This window comes from Muntiacus reevesi, chromosome 15 (genome assembly GCF_963930625.1).
Source record: "Muntiacus reevesi chromosome 15, mMunRee1.1, whole genome shotgun sequence".
Lineage (NCBI taxonomy): Eukaryota > Metazoa > Chordata > Mammalia > Artiodactyla > Cervidae > Muntiacus > Muntiacus reevesi.
This window is the reverse complement of record NC_089263.1, coordinates 15,634,997-15,651,672: the sequence shown is the minus strand read 5'-3', so window position 1 is coordinate 15,651,672 and position 16,676 is coordinate 15,634,997. Positions and strand designations below refer to the sequence as shown.

Genomic DNA, 16,676 nt, shown 5'->3' with positions numbered 1-16,676 from the left:
TATGCCCATCCAAATCTCCCAATCCATCCCACCCCCATTCCCCAGTATCCAGACTGAAGTAAGTCAGAATGAGAAGAAACGAACATTGTGTATTAATGCATATATGTGGAATCCATTGTATTTTTAACCGGAATAGTCAAGGTAATTGCCAAGCAGAAGATTTCCCTATAAGTAGATTTTTGGCTTTCTGGCAACTTCAGATCAAGCTGTTTCACCCACTACCAACTTCCCATATGATACATACATGCATGCACACATATATGCATGCACACACAGACAAAATGACATTCACACACATGTGCATGCGTGCACACACACGCACACACACACACACAGGGAGCATCTTAAGAAACACTTTCTTGGATACATTTTGCTGTTTGGAGAGTTTAAAATGAAGAAAAGTCGTAAGTGGATGGGTTAAGGGTCAGTACAACTTGGATTCACTTCTTTAAAACTTTAGGGAACAACTCAATAAAAAATATAGCACCCTTTCTGTTCCATGCCAATTCCAAGTTCTCCTACAGCTTTGCACTTGGATCTCCCAACACTGAGGCTATGGCTTGACTATGCTTCTATCCATTAGTTGGTCCTGCTCAGAGGTAATTACCTGAAATCTTTGCCCTTTTGTCCAAGTGGATGGTTAGAGAAACATAGTAAGAACTCTGAATAACAGAAAGAGACTCAAAGGGGTATGTGGTCAACCTGGTGGCTTCAGGTAAGTATTTTGGTTACAAAAATGCCACTCTCATCTTCAATGATGCTTCAGCCTCTCCACAATATTTCCAGCACCCCACTCCACTCAGTTCACTTTAGGAAGAGCTCTGGTCACATCAAAAAATAAGAGGAATCTACAGGATACAAAATGGAATCAGTTTGGCTGGGGGCAAAATGTTCAGTTAGGAGAAGGAAAGGTTATCTTCCTTTTTTTTTCCGCTTTACTGCACTGTTGTAGTGAAACAGAGCAGGATCCTATGGTCCTTGTTCCCCCCCCCCCCCACAATTTCTGTCTACGGAAAAACTTTAACCAAAGAAAAAGCTTAATCAGAAAAGTGAGAAAATGCAGAAGCAAAGTAAAGCTATCAAAGGAAACCAAATAATAGTAGTTCAGTCTACAAGCAAAGTTAAGGACTTTTCGTTCCTTCTTAAGAGCTGATGATAATATAGTGAGCCATATCCTGGAAGCTGTCTTGTAGATACTGAAATTCCCACCAGGTGGAAGAAGTTAAGTACATGATGACCAGACTGTTGCCATGACATAAGCTGCCACAATTCCCATAGTTGGCCTCAAAAAAGTGGAAACAAACCGAACCTGGAACTAAAGATTAACTGTACTGAAAACAATCCAGATGACACTGGTGGGACCACTGATGACCAGTTTCAGGATGGCTGTTAGAGCCACCTGTGCTGTTTCTGCAGGTAGACCCCTCCCTCAGCCTATAAAAGCCCTTCACCCCTGATTGTCAGGGTGGGCGGTGTGGAGGAGGGCATGGAGTCCATCGTAGGACGGGCATCTACCCGCCCCCTCTGGTTACCAGCATCCAGAATAAAGCAAACTTTCCTTTCTGCCAACCTGGTCTCTTTAATGGCTTTTGAGTGGCAAGCAGCTGGGCCCCATTTTCAGTAACACACTAAAACAGAGACCTCGTGCCTTGTGCTTTGGGCCAGCTTTGTTCCAGGAAACACGAATGGTAGCAAGGGGGTCATGGAGAAGCAAAGAGAGAGAATCAAGGGAGGCTTATCCTGGCTTGCTCCAAGCCTCAGGAAAGGAGAAAAAATGGAAAACTGGAGCCTCTAATATAGTTCATCCCAGTACAGTCCACCAGAGAGAGACTGAGGCTGATGTCTTAGTTACCACGAGAAGTGTATATTCCTGGAACATCCACTATGCATGGATGCTAGTACAGGCGGTCACTGCCTGGATCAAAATTCAAGAATTTGGCATCTGAGTTCTGTCCATCAATCTTCCCTCCCAAGGCTACTCAGTCTGTACTTCTAAATTGGGAAAACATGCTGGAGTAAACTCCTGGCAAATAATTCAGCAAAACTCTAGCATTAAGTACAGTTAGGGAGGAAATAGTTTTAAGAGCGTGAATTCTAGCATGGAAGGCTTTCAACTTGGAATTGAGAGAGAACAACAATAAAAAATCCTCACTAAGTTCTTCCATGCTGGATGGCTGCCCAAGGTTAGACCTCTGGCAGGTCTATAAACATCCCCATTGGCCATGTGAAAGCTGCTGAAGGGTTCGCTGGCTGTCACAGAGCCATTCTGGGTCCAGCCAACTTCTTTTGCAGATAGGAGCTGTTTAGAAAACTTGCTGGAACATTCGATAGTGGCTAACAATTCACCAAAGAGACAGAAATCCATGGGCTTCATGAACTCTGCTTGCCTCTCATCAGTAAACTTGATGTGTAGAGACTGATCATATATTTTTTAAAATATCTTATGAAATAGTTTGTACAGGAAATGTTGTCTTGGAATAGGAGACAAATGGCCACTTCTTCATATCCATAGGCAAATCTCAGCATTTTTCAGAGCTCCCTGCTAAAGGAATTCTTCAAGACCTCTATAATCAATGTATATAATGAGAGTAGGTTATTCAGTTTAACTATTCTTTACAGCAGTGGTCCCCAACCTTTTCAGCACCAGGTACCAATTTTGTGGAAGATAATTTCTCAATAGACTGGAGTGGGGGGGTGGTTTGGGGATGATTCAAGTGCATTACATTTATTGTGCACTTTATTTCTATTATTATTACATCAGCTCCACCTCAGATCATCAGGCATTAGATCCCAGAGGTTGGGAACCCCTGCTACAAAACCAAAATAAGATATCTCAAATCTCATGCTGTTGGCAAGCTCCAAATGGGAATGACATACCTTCTGCCTACTCATCAACAAGAGTTGTCCTTTATGCAAAGCCACAGCCTCTCACTTAGAATTTCCTTTTTTTAGAAATTGATTTGGATAGATTCTTTTAACCTCTCTGAAATATTGTCTGATTATCTGGTCAATATGTACAAATGTGAATGAAGATTCTATCTGTGAACACAGAGTCAAGCATCTATCTCATTATTCCCTAGAAATACTGTCTTTTGATGGGTCCTCCATGCTTATTCACTTCCAAGGTGGTTCAGTGGTAAGATGAGGGTTCAATCCCTGGGTCAGGAAGACCTCCTGGAGTAGGGGATAGCAATGCACTCCGGTATTCTTGCCTGGAGAATTCCATGGACAGAGGAGCCTGGTGAGTCACAGTCCAAAGAGTCGGACATAAGTGAGTGACTGAGCACACACAGACTCGTACACACAGGCACATACCACACTTACTCCTGAAATCAACCAATGAAACATGTCCTTACTACCTTGGTAGTTCTGAGGATGGTTACAGAAAATGTCACCTATTAATTCCCTGTATGGGCATGCTTCCTATTATCCCAAATGACTGAGGGAAAAGAGGAAAGCAGAGAAGCAAAACATTGACTTAGCAACTGTTGTGTGATGAGCTTACCCCTGAATATGATCTTACCCATCCACCAAGTCTATGAGGTCTTATTACAACTCTGACTTTACAAAGGAAGAAACTGAGGTTAAACAAGTTAAGTGCCCATGTCATATGACTCTTAAGAAATGAAATCAGAGTCAAGCTCAGGTCTTCTTGGCTCTAAGCTCACGTTCTTTCCTCTAGAGAGTATTATATCTAAATAATTGCCACTTTCTTTCTGCAGGAAAGGAGCTTAGAAAAGAGAAATAAAATCTATGTTCATTATACTGAAATAGGTGGTACAGAACCTAATCTATTAATAAGAACTGTCTCTGTGTGGAGAGTAGAATAAACATGACTTTTGCAGTTAGAAACTCAGCCCTCATGACTTACCTGTGTGAACTCAAGCAATTTCTTCACTCTTCTAAGCTTCCTTTTCCTCTTCTTAGCTATCAGAAGCTAAGTCTACATACAGGATTATTAACAATACTCAGAAATAATCCAAATTAGGAGATGGCAAATAACATCAACACTTCTGCTATGATATATCAAATTACCTGAAGGACCATGTTAAGACAAAATGGGAGATAAACTTGGGTAAAGGACATCATGATCTATGCGTGACTTCAGGGACATAGTGGAGAGATTTGTGATGTGAGGGCTGCTCTTGACAGCTGTAACACATTGCACTGTGCCTTGGATGTAAGGACTCAATAAAGTCTGCCTTTCCCTGGAATAGGTCTTTTTCGCCTTGTAGTACTGACAGAGAGATGTAGAGTGCTAAAACGAGTAGCTCCCAAGGGAAGACGTGATGGACCTCTCATTTCAAGAACTGATTCAAGAGCTCTCCAGGGACACTGACATAGAGAACAGATTTATGGACTCAGGGTGAGGGGCTACGGGGGGAGGAGAGGGTGGCACATATGGAGAGAGTAACATGGAAACATACATTACCAAATGTAAAATAGACAGCCAAAGGGAATTTGCTGTATGTCTCAGGGAACTCAAACCAGGGCTCTGAAACGACCTAGAGGGGTGGGGTGGGAGGGAGGTTCAAGAGGGAGGGGACATATGTGTACCTATGACTGATTCACGCTGAGGTTTGGCAGAAACCAACACAATACTGTAAAGCAAATATCCTTCAATTAAAAATAAATAAAAGGAAAAAAAGAAAGGTTCTCCACAGCCGAGGAGACAAAGAAGTAACTTCTCACCTCTACAGCCTCTAGAATGTGAGGCTCCTCATGGTTTATTTATCTTGTTGGGATTGCATCTGTCCTCCACCCAAGCCCTCCTTCCAACCATGCTCCCAAATGATTTCCAGGTGCTCCAGCCCAGATCTGGAAGCCACCCCAGAGAGCCACAGTTGAGTTGCTTACCACTCGAGGCAAAGACACGCAGAGCCCAGAGACAGTGGAGGAGGTTCTGGCTGTGGCACAGGTTTTTCCTGGCCAGAATCAACGTCACATCAAGTGCTTCCAATTCCAGGGCCTTCTGTCCAAACTTTTTATCTGTGAACACATATCAATCCATCTGAGTTGTGTTGCACATTAATTCTGACAGGTGTATGCTACATGGGGGAGAGGACAGCAAAGATGGTGGAGGGAAGAGGATTGTCATGGCAATGAGACTTTTCAGATCTAGTGGAAAATGCCAAAGTATGTCTCCATTGGAACCAGATGGCCCAAAAGAGCCCATCAAGTGTACTCATACAGCCCATTATTCTTCAAGTATTATTTACATGAAGCCTTGTGGGTTGTGTGACTCTTATGCCCTGTATGTAAGAATGCTTCTGGTTGTTCTCAAACATGAACTAGATGTTAGTTGGGTATAAATTTATTTCTCTAAGACAGTTTTAGAATCAAGGATACTTAAGCGACATAACTTGGGCTTCCCTGGTGGCTCAGTGGTGAAGAATCAGCCGGCCTTGCAGGAGATGTGGGTTTGATCCCCAGGTTGGGAAGATCCCCTGGAGGAGGAAATGGCAACCCATTCCAATATTCCTGCCTAGGAAAGCCCATGGACAGAGGAGGCTGGCGGGCTACAGTCCAGGGGGAATTGCAAAGAGTCAGACACAACTTAGCAACTAAACAAGTTACATAAATTCAAATATAGTGTGTGGACCTTGATTGGATACTTCCCTCAGCATGTCTGTAAAAGGCATGCTGGGAACATTTTAGAGAAACTGGAATGAATATAAATATGCTTGTCTTATTAATTTGCTAGATTTGTGATTATGGTATCGTGATTATATAAGAAAATGTCTCTCTTCAAAAAATTCACTTAAAAGTGTTTAGAAGTAAAATGCTATCTCTAATTTTCCTTAGACTATTTCAAACAAAAATAAATAGGTTAAGGAAATAAGATAAAATGTTAACAATGGTTCGATCTAAGTGATAGGTATATAAGAGGTCATCGTTCTATATGATAGAGGACTTTAAAATAAAATGTGAAAACATAATTTCAGAAAATAAAATTTTCTCCCCAGATTTCTCGAAAATATTCATCAAAATAAACCTGATATTCAGACTTGTGGATGAGTCATTATTATTTTAATAATAGTGAATAAGCATAAGAAATAAATAGAAAGTACTTTTTATTCTATGCTCCTGGTTTCCACAGGATAATAAATGACTATGCCACCTGTCACATTTATCTCTGTCCTTTCCAAAGTGCAATGACCAAATCATGTTTGTGTTGGCAAGAATACAGTCACTATCAGATTCATCACAGGTAGAAATCAGTAAAACAGGTAACATCCTAAACCTTAATTACCAATATTTATCTCTGGACCAAAGGACACCAGCAAAGAGACTGTGACTGAACTCATATGACCCATTCCCTTTATCAGAAAAGAAAGATATCTATCCTGCTCCATTCATGAGCAGCCAATCTCATTGCTGGTCTGTTCAGCTCAGCCCCTGACAGCTTGAATGCTAACATGGAGGATTATAGTCTTTGATAGCAGAAGGAGTGGTGATGTAATTATGGCAATAGTAATATTTGGGGTCTATAACTTGAAAATCACTTCCCTGGTTCATCTCTTTCTCCTATAATACCTACATGACTCTTATTTGTCAAGTCTCTGACTTTACATGCAAAGCAGGTGACATACAACCTTGCTTAATCCCTACAGCGAGTGATCCAAGAATTACATACTGAGACCCAGTTTGTCAATGAGAGCCCAATGGTAACTTGTCCAAGGTCACACAAGGTCACACTGCTAATAAGCATCAAGCCAGGGCTTCTCTGGTGACTTAGATGATAAAGGATCCACTTGCAATGCAGGAGATCCAGGTTCAATCCCTGGATCGGAAAGATTCCCAGAAGAAGAGAATGGCAACTCACTCCAGTATTCTTTCCTGGAGGATTCCATGGACAGAGGAACCTGGCGGGCTACAGTCCACAGGGTCACAAGAGCCAGACACAACTAACAACTAACACTTTCACTTTCAAGCCTAAAACCCAAGTCTGAGTCCCCAGCCTCTGCTATTTAGGGTGTATATCATATTTCTTCTGTCTTCCTGGAGTTCACTTAGCCCACTCTTGGTTTCATTGACTTCTTCTCATCCTTCAAGATTAGGCTCAAATGTCACCTCTCTCTGTCTACACCATCACAGAGGAACATCACCCTTTCTTTTCCTTCCAGTTTCTACCTAGTTAATTATCATTGTCTGCTATTATCTAGCTAATTATGTTCTTTCTGACCTCCCACACTTGACTGTAATTCCCGCAGGAGCAGACCCCCAAGACCACTGTCTTGGTGACAGTGGCATTCCTATGCACCTAGGACAGTGCACAACCCTGGGAGATATGCAGTAAATATCTGCTGAGTGATCAGTGAGGGAATTCTATGTGTTTTGTCTGGAACATGCTCTTGCAGGTACTGACTGAGACCTGGGTCTCAGTCATTGTTTGTGAAATGCTGAAGGGACTCAAAGCAGAGTTCTAAATGTTGAAAGGAAAGAGTAACCCCAGAGCCCTGTGCCCTCAGCTGTTGCTGCCTTCACAACATTCAGAGGAACTGAGCTTCTTGATTGTGGTCTGTATGAAGTGTTAGTGTTAGCTGCTCAGTCCTGTCTGACTCTTTGTGACCCCATAACTGTAGCCTGCCAGGCTTCTCTGTCCATGGAATTCTCTAGGCAAGAATACTGCAGTGGGTAGCTATTTCCTTCTCCAGGAGATCTTCCCGACCCACAGATCGAAGCCAAGTCTCCTGCATTGCAGGCAGATTCTTTACCATCTAAGCCACTAGGGAAGCCCTGTGGTCTAAGACTGCACACAATTAGAGCTTAACTGTTATGACTAATTTGTAACATTTACATGCAGCCTGGGTGCCAAAGCTTTTTTTTTTTTTTTTTTGCTTTTTTTTTCTTATCCTCTGTTGTCCCCTTCTCCTCTGCCTTCAATCGAGACTACTATAGACAGATATTTTAAAGTATAATTATTTTTAATAGTTTATCTAAAAGCTCATATGGCATTTACATTTTTTAGGAGTTTTTTGGTTTGTTTTGGTTTGTTTTTATTTATTTATTTATTTTTATTAGTTGGAGGCTAATTACTTCACAACATTTCAGTGGGTTTTGTCATACATTGATATGAATCAGCCATAGAGTTACACGTGCCGAGGTTTTTTCAACTGTGCTCCAAAAAGTCCTAGGGTTTTAGGGAAGTGTTTCAGGGGCCGTGTGGAAAGAGAAATGGGTGTGGAGTGTAAGCGGAAAAAATTCTAAACCCTCATCTTCGCTTCAACCAGGGAAGCACCACTTCTATATGACTTCTTTGGGTTTCTCTAGTAGTTCAGTTGGTAAAGAATCTGCCTGCAGTGCAGGAGACCCGGGTTTGATCCCTGGGTTGGGAAGATCCCCTGGAGAAGGAAATGGCAATCCACTTCAGTATCCTTGCCTGGAAAATTTCATGGACAGAGGAGCCTGGTGGGTTGCAGTCCATGGGGTCACAGAGAGTTGGGCATGACTGAGCGACTGACACTAACACTATATCACTAGTGAGTTGAAAACTGTCCTTCCAGAAAGGAGGGGCAGGGTGATTTGGGAGACTGAAATTAATGTATACATGCTGTTGATGCTATGTATAAAATAGATAACTAATGAGAACCTACTGTACAGCACAGGGAACTCTACTCAAGGCTCTGCGGTGACCCAAGTGGGAAGGAAACCCGAAAAAGAGGCGATATATGTAGAGCTAATTCACTTTGCTACACAGCAGAAACTAACACACCATTGTAAAACAACTATATTCCAATAACAAATTGTCTTAAGCAATGGCTTATCCATGCCCAACTCTTTGCGACCCCATGGACTGTAGCCCACCAGGCTCCTCCGTCTATGGAATTCTCCAGGCAAGAATACTGGAGTAGGTAACCTTTCCCTTCTCCAGGGGATCGTCTCAACCCAGGGATTGAACACCAATATCCTGCATGGCAGGCAGATTCTTTACTGTCTGAGCCAGCAGGGAAGTCCTTAATAAACTTAACAAATGATAAAAAAAAATAATAATAATAATGAAAAAAAGATAACTGGCTCCCAAAAAGTCATGTCTGCCTGGAACCTAGGAATATTATGTTATTTGGAAACTGTCTCTGCACACTTAATTACTTAAGTAAGGTCACACATATTTGAGCATGCCCTAAACACAATGAGGATTTAGGGAGGGCTTCCTTGGTGATCCAGCCGTTAAGAATCCGCATGCCAATGTGAGAGAGACATGGGTTTGAGCCCTGCTCTAGGAAGATTCCACATACTATGGAGCAACTAAGCCCATGCACCACAACTACGGAGCCTGAGCACCTAGAGCCCATGCTCTGCAACAAGAAAAGCCACCGCAATGAGAAGCCCATGCACAGTAGCTAGAGAATAGGCCCCTCTTGGTGCAACTAGAGAAAAAAACCTGCACAGCACAAAGACCCAGTGCAGCCAAAAATAAATAAACAAAAATTTTAAATAAAGTGATTGAAAACCTCCTTGGAATATCTCCTCTCTGTCCTCCATATGTCTCATGGCCCAGGTAGTCCACTCCTGCCCTGGGTCCGGTCCTAAGCCCCCGGGTACCTGGGATGTGCTCACCTGCAGGGCGGGTCCTGCCATCATCATTGAGCTGTTCACCCATAAAAGCTTCCCAAATCGTTCCCATGATAACATCCCCAGATACCCTTCCAGCCACCCTTGGGTCTGGGGCTGTGGGTACCTCGGAGGCCAACTTTGGCCAGCAGCCGGAACAGCGGCAGGAGGATGACATAGTCTGGAGAAGCCGTCCTGGCTGTTTCCACCAGGGTCTGCAGGAGAGCTTCACTCCCACCCTTGCTGATCATGTAGCGAATCCTCCGGTCTGTACCTGAGGGGGCGAGCAGAGGAGCCCTGAGTCTCACGTAACTACCCTCCTATCCTTGGAGCAGGAAGCAGATCTCACGGCAAGAGACTGAGCAGGCATTGATTCATCTCATCTCAGAAACAGTAAGTGTGGAGTTCATGAAGCATCTTGTGTAAAGTTGTGTTGTTAGGTAAGGGGCCAGGGGTAGGGGTGAGGGGTGAGAAATGGAGAAATAATGAATATTTGAGAACTTACAGCAGGTATAATAAAGGTACATTTAGCTGTGTTTTCCAAGAACTTCAGGTGGAAAAGAGCTGACAGTTGATGACCACCGTAGTGACTTCTGTCCCCTTATCCCGGAAAATGTCATGGCTGACCACACTGCTAAGTCTAGCTCTGCCTCGTCTTCCTGTCTCCACTTGACTCATGTAAGAGAGCTGCCAACACCTGGCTCTCTAAATGGGCCATGATGAAGGAAGAGGGGAGGCGAGAGGTCAAACCATGAGAGCTGGAGGTCCTTGGCCCCAGAGATGAGATGTCACAGAACAGCCACCCAGAGTCTAAATGCCTCCTAAATTTGGGTCACTGTAGGGTGGGTGACATGATTGAAAAGACCAAAGTACATCCATCTTATGGTGATTTTGTCTCTCACAGAAAGCTTGGAGCAAACCCCCAAGCCACACAGTTTCCTGGGAGACAGCACATCTGCGTGCCACCACGTCCACCACAGGAGGAATGAGGTCGTGACCTACTCACCAACAGAAAGCAGATCTCCGAGGAGCTGGAGGATGGTCAGAATGGACTCCCGGTCTGAGGAGCTCTGCAACAAAAGCAGATAGCCATCTTTAAGAAGGCAGGTGAGGGTACAGCCAACTATGGAGAACCGTGTGGAAGTTTCTTAAAAAACTAAAAGTAGAACTACCATAAAACCCAGAAATCCCACTCCTGGGCATATATCCAGAAAAGATGGAAACCCTAATTTGAAAAGATAAATGCATCCCAATGCTCACTGCAGCACGATTTATAATAGACTAGACACAGATGCAACCTAACTGTCCACTGACAGATGAATCGCTAAAGAAGATGTGGTGCACGCCTGCATGCTCAGCCGCTTCAGTCGTGTCTGACTCCTTGCAACCCCATGGATTTAATCTGCCAGGCTTCTCTGTCCATGGGATTCTCCAGACAAGAATACTGAATGGGTTGCTATGTCCTCCTCCAAGGGATTTTCCCAACCCAGGGGTCAAACCTGCATCTCCCGAGTTGCCTACATTGCAGGCAGATTCTTTACCACTGAGCCACAAGAAAAGTCCAAAGAAGACGTGATACATATATATAATGGAATATTACTCAGTCATTAAAAATAATGAAATAATGACATTTGTAGCAACATGGATGGACCTAGAGATTATCATACTGAGTGAAATATGTCAGAGATAGACAGATACCATATGATATCACTTACATGTAGAATCTTAAAAAATGACACAAATAAACTTATTGACAAAACAGAAACAGACTCACAGATATAGAAGACAAACTTACAGTTACCAAAGGGGAAAGGTGGGTGGGGGCGGGGAAAATTGGGAGTTTGGGATTGACATGTACAGACCACTATACATAAAACAGATAATCAACGAGGACCCACTGTATAGCACAGGGAACTCTACTCAACATTCTCTAATAGCCTAAATGGGAAAATAATTTGAAAAAGGGTAGATGCACGTCTACGTATAACTGAATCACTTTGCCGTATACCTGAAACTAACACAACATTATAAATCAACTATGCATGCTAAACAGCTTCAGCCATGTCTGACTCTATGCAACTCTATGGGCTGTAACTCACTGTTCCTCTGTCCATGGGATTCTCCAGGCAAGAATACTGGAATGGGTTGCCTTTACCTCCTCTAGGGGATCTTCCCGACTCAGGGATCAAACCCACATCTCTTAAATCTCCTACATTGGCAGTTGGGTTCTTTACCACAAGCGCCATCTGGGAAGCCCATAAATCAACTATATTCTAATACAAAATAAAAATTTTAAAAAGATTAGGTAAAAGGAGGGAGGCGGCATGGTCAAGTGTATGCATGGAAATGGCAGCTTCCTTCTGCTGAGAAAGACTTTCTACAATAAATAATGGCTGAAGGGAGACTCCCCTGGTGGTGTGTTGCTTAAGAATTCACCTTCCAACGCCAGGGACTCAAATGAGATTCCTGGTCTGGGAACTAAGATCCCACGTGCCTCAGGGCAACTAAGCTCATGCACTACAACTAGAAAGAGGACCACCTGCCTCAAGTAAGACCCACAGCCAAATAAATAAATATTTTTTAAAAAAGAAATGGCTGCATGGTTGCTCCTTAAATAATAACTGAAAAGGACTCACTGTGTAAAGCATCTCAGGGGCTCTATCTCCATATTTAGCCTTCAGAAACTAGCAACATCAGCAAAATGGGCAAAAGAAAACATTGATAGTTTAGGCAGAAAGGGTAAATGAAAAGGGGCTTTGTGGGCCAAGGTAGCAAAGCCTTCACTAATTTCAGGAGGCTTGGATTATTGTTCAATCCAGGCCAGAGAGCAGAAACAGAAATCCACCATGTTCAGATGGAAAGACTTCCCTGACTCACAAGGATGAAATTTTATTTTCTCAAGAGACACCTGGGGTAACAACAAATCTCATGATATAGCTCGATGGAATATTTGCAATTCTTGGCACGCTCCCCTTTGCTACACAGGAGAGAACACCAAGACTCAGAGGGAGGCAGGACTTATTGAAGACCTCTGTGGTGATCCACAAAGCCAAATCCAAAGTACAGCCCAGGCCAGGCTCCCAAAAATCGGGCCAGTGTCATTGCATGGTAATACGTTAATTTTCTAGCTTTCAAGAATTTCTTTACCTATAAGTTGCAAGTTTGCATCCATAAATATCACCTCTCCAAAGCCCCCACTCTCCAACCCCTGGTAAGCATCATTCTATTACACTTTCTGTTACTGCAAGTTCAGCTTTTTTAGATTCCATATATCAGTGGTATCACACGGTATTCATCTTTCTCTGTTTAACTTATCTCACTCCACCTAATGCCTTCAAGGTCCATCTGTGTTGCTGCAAATAGCAGGATATTCTTTTTCTCGTGGCTGAATAATATTCCACTGTATGTATATACATCTTCTTTATCCATTCATCTGTTGAGGGACACTTAGGTTGCTTCCATATCTTGGCTGTTATGAAAAATGCTACAGTGAACATGGGTGTGCAGATGTCTCTTCCAGATACTGCTTTCAAATCTTTTGAATATAAAGCCAGGAGTCTTATCTTACAAAACAAAAAATTAACTCGAAATAGATCAAAGACTTAAATCTAAGACTTGAAATCATGAAACTCCCAAAGAAATCACAGAGGAAAAAAAACCTCTGACATTAGTGCTGGCAATGATTTCTTTGGTAAGACACCAAAGGCACATGCAGTGAGATTAAAATAAACAAGTGAGACTACATTAAACTGAAGAGCTTTTGTACAACCAGGGAAACAATCAACAAATTGAAAAGTCAACATAATGGGAGGAAATACTCACACATGATGGGCTTCCCTGGTAGCTCAGTGGTAAAGAATCAGTCTGCCAATGCAGGAGACATTGGATCAATCCCTGGGTTGGGAAGATTCCCTGGAGGAGGGCATGGCAACCCACTCCAGTATTCTTGCCTGGGAAATCCCATGGACAGAGAAGCCTGGTGGGCTATAGTCCATGGGGTCATAAAGAGTTGGACATGACTTACTGACTAAGTAACAACAATTAAGATTTTTTTTAATTTATTGGAGTATAGTTGCTTTACAACATTGTGTTAGTTTCTACTATATAGAAAGGGAATTAGCCATATGTATACATATATCCTCCTTTTTTGGATTTCCTTCCCATTTAGGTCACTGTTGAACACTGATAAGATACTATTGTAAAGGTATGCTTTTGCACACCAAATAAGGCAAAAAAAAAAATTCCATTATGGACAAAATACCAAAACTTAATACTTTAACTCATCTTACAGGTGTGATGGGACACCTGGGGTTCCCTAGGCATTTGAGGTTTGTACACTTCCCAAGGAAAAGACTTGGATTTGCTCTGAGAGCTTCTCCACAGGGAGCTGAGCCTAATGAAGGCAGCCTCAGCATCACTTTTCTGATGCCTCCCATCACAGCTGCCCTGGACACTAACAGAAGGCATCATTCTTTGAGTCCCCTCCAACAAATGTCATCTATAGTTGTGCACCGTGTCAGTGTTCCCTGTCCCCTCCCACCCTTTGGTCTCCCAAAATCTGGGAACAAGAACCAAGGGTCAGGGGAGCCACTGATAAATAATCCCAGGGAATTTGCTAGTCTTAGGTTCTGGTACCAATTCCACTGTAGGAGAGGTTCCCCCACATCCACAAACAATACTCTGGACACCATCAGGTTGTCCTACAGTTCATCTCCATTCTGACACTATCTACCCAGAGATAACAGATTCCAGAGGTAGAGGGGTCAGTCCTACTAGATTGCCCACCCCCACTTCAGACTCCAGTGGCAAGTCCAGGTTGTGACCCCTTCTTCTGGCCAACACATTTGTTATAAATCAGAGGTCCCAATGAGCCCCTCTAATTCAGGGTGTCAACCACAAGTCTAGGTTGTTAATCTGTCCTTCCAGTTCACTGGCTATAAATTAAAGATTCCCACCATCGACCTCCTCCTTGGGTGTGATTAGTTTGTTAAATCCTCTCCCTGAACTCAGAGAAACATTTCACTTTCTGGATTGCTAGTTTATTGTAAAACAGGATAACTCAGGAACAGCCAGATGTAAGAGATGCCCAGGGCAAGGTATGGGGACCTGGCACAGAGCTCACACGCCTTCTCCATGAGCATCACTCCCCCAGCTCCTCCACCTGTTCACCAACCAGGAAGCTCTCTAAACTTCATCTCTCAAGTTCCCTGTTTTCTTTCTATTTTTAATTTTGGGGGGAGGGGCACACCCACAGTATGTGGGGTCTTGGTTCTCTGAACCCATGCCCCTGCCTTGAAATGTGGAGTCTTAACCCCTGGACTGCCAGGGTAGTTCCCCTATTCCTTACATAGTCTATAGACTCAACTTCTGGCTCTTCTACCTTCCCTGGAGGTAAGGGGGCCTTGGGGTGTACTGGGAGCCAGGAGAGCAGACTGAAAGTCCCAACCCTCCAATCACATGGTTGCTTCTCCTGACAATCAGCTTTCCATCCATAGGTGTAGTCCAAAAGTCAACCCATTAACTTAACAAAAGACAATTTTATTGCTCTCATCACTGAGGATATTCCAAGGGTTTGGGGAGTTCTCTGCCAGAAACAGGAGGAAGACCAAATATCTATTTCTTACTATAAATCATAAATTATCACAGCAAGAATCCAGCCCTTTGAAAATGGACCCAAAGATGGCTCATGGGAAAAAACAAAGTCCCTTCTCCGCAATGATGTGTCTGGATCCACCAACAGGAACCCCCATAACTGCTCTTCTTTCTGAAAATAGGGAGGGGGATAAGCCATAAAAGCAAGGCTGGGCAATATCATGTAACTTGGTAGAAATGCAGGATTCATCAGTTAACTGAATAATGAGCAAAAAGGAAAATAAGAGAGGAAACAGGGTGATGAGAAAAGAGAGGAAAACTAATAACGTGGAAATTGAAAAGGGATAAAAAGATCCATGTTTAATTTCCTTTCATTCAATTATTCATGCATTCTTCCCACAAATGCTCCCTGGAAATCATGTATGTTCCAGTCACTGGGCTGGGATATAAACGGATGGGAACACATTCAGCCTTCACAGGGCTCCAGGCCTGGCTGAGAGGAACAGCTGGCAGACAGTTAGGACCCAGGATGGTTAAGGACTGTGACAAAGGCAAACAAGGATGCTAGAAGAATTCAGGGACTGGGTGTGTAACCCCGCCAGGTCCGTGAGTGATACATCTGGGAAATCGGGCAGAAGTGGGGCAGGAGTGATGCTGAAGGCTCAGCTTCTCTGCGCACTTGTGCTGAATCATATCTCAGAGACAAGTTTTGAGTAAAGTAGAAGACGGTAGATTTGCTGCTTTGCCAGGCAAAGGGGACACACAGAGCTCATGCCCTCCAAACCATGTGTTCCCCACTTGGGGAAGATAGTGAGGACTTTTACAATAGTTGTTAAAAGAGGGTGTGATCAGCTCATGGGCGTTCTTCTGATGGGCTGACAGTGAGGTAAGTAGGAGTCAGCAGCAGCAGCCTTCGGGTCCCACCAGTCTGGGGTCTACATGCTTGTGGGCCCCATATCATCATCAATCATTAAATTCTCCCACCTGGAGGGAGTTTTGGTACTGCATGCATGCTAAGTTACTCAGTCATGGTCCACTCTCTGTGACGCCATGGACTGTAGCCCACCGTCCATAGGTTCCTCCATCCATGGGGTTCTCCAGGCAAGAACACTGGAGTAGGTTGCCATTTCCTCCTCCAGGGGATCTTGCTGACTCAGGGATAGAACCCACGTCTCTTATGTCTCTGCATTGGCAGGCAGGTTCTTTACCACGAGTGCCGCTTGGGAAGCCCTTCAGTATCTGCAAACAGCTCAAAGATATTGTTGTGTGTATCCCTTGATGGGGTATCAGGGCCTTGCCCCAAGGCGCCTCTTGACTGTTTGTTTCTCCCTGGTCTCGCATCCCCGCCCTTCCCTCATTAACAACTCCTTGAATCTGTCCCTTGGAACTCAGGGAAGGTCATGGAGGATAAACGAAGGCTGTTTCCTGTAAGAAATGGGAGACCAAAAAGGCCTTGTGCCTGGGAGCCCCATGGGGGAATGTTCCAGCTGTGTCACAGCCCCACTTACTCAGGGGGAAGCATGACAGAG

General features: G+C 43.6%; 1 protein-coding gene across 1 annotated transcript in view; it reads right to left on the bottom strand.

Moving 5' to 3' along the window:
- Positions 1–16,676, bottom strand: part of AGBL1 (AGBL carboxypeptidase 1) — an 889,948-nt gene that overhangs the window by 811,816 nt on the left and 61,456 nt on the right. Inside the window, exons 2-4 of the mRNA XM_065906215.1 lie at positions 10,562–10,625; positions 9,683–9,829; positions 4,858–4,989 (exon numbers count right to left, since the gene is read on the bottom strand). Coding sequence (XP_065762287.1) covers positions 4,858–4,989; positions 9,683–9,829; positions 10,562–10,625 — 343 coding nt within the window. The remainder of the gene's footprint in view (positions 1–4,857; positions 4,990–9,682; positions 9,830–10,561; positions 10,626–16,676) is intronic.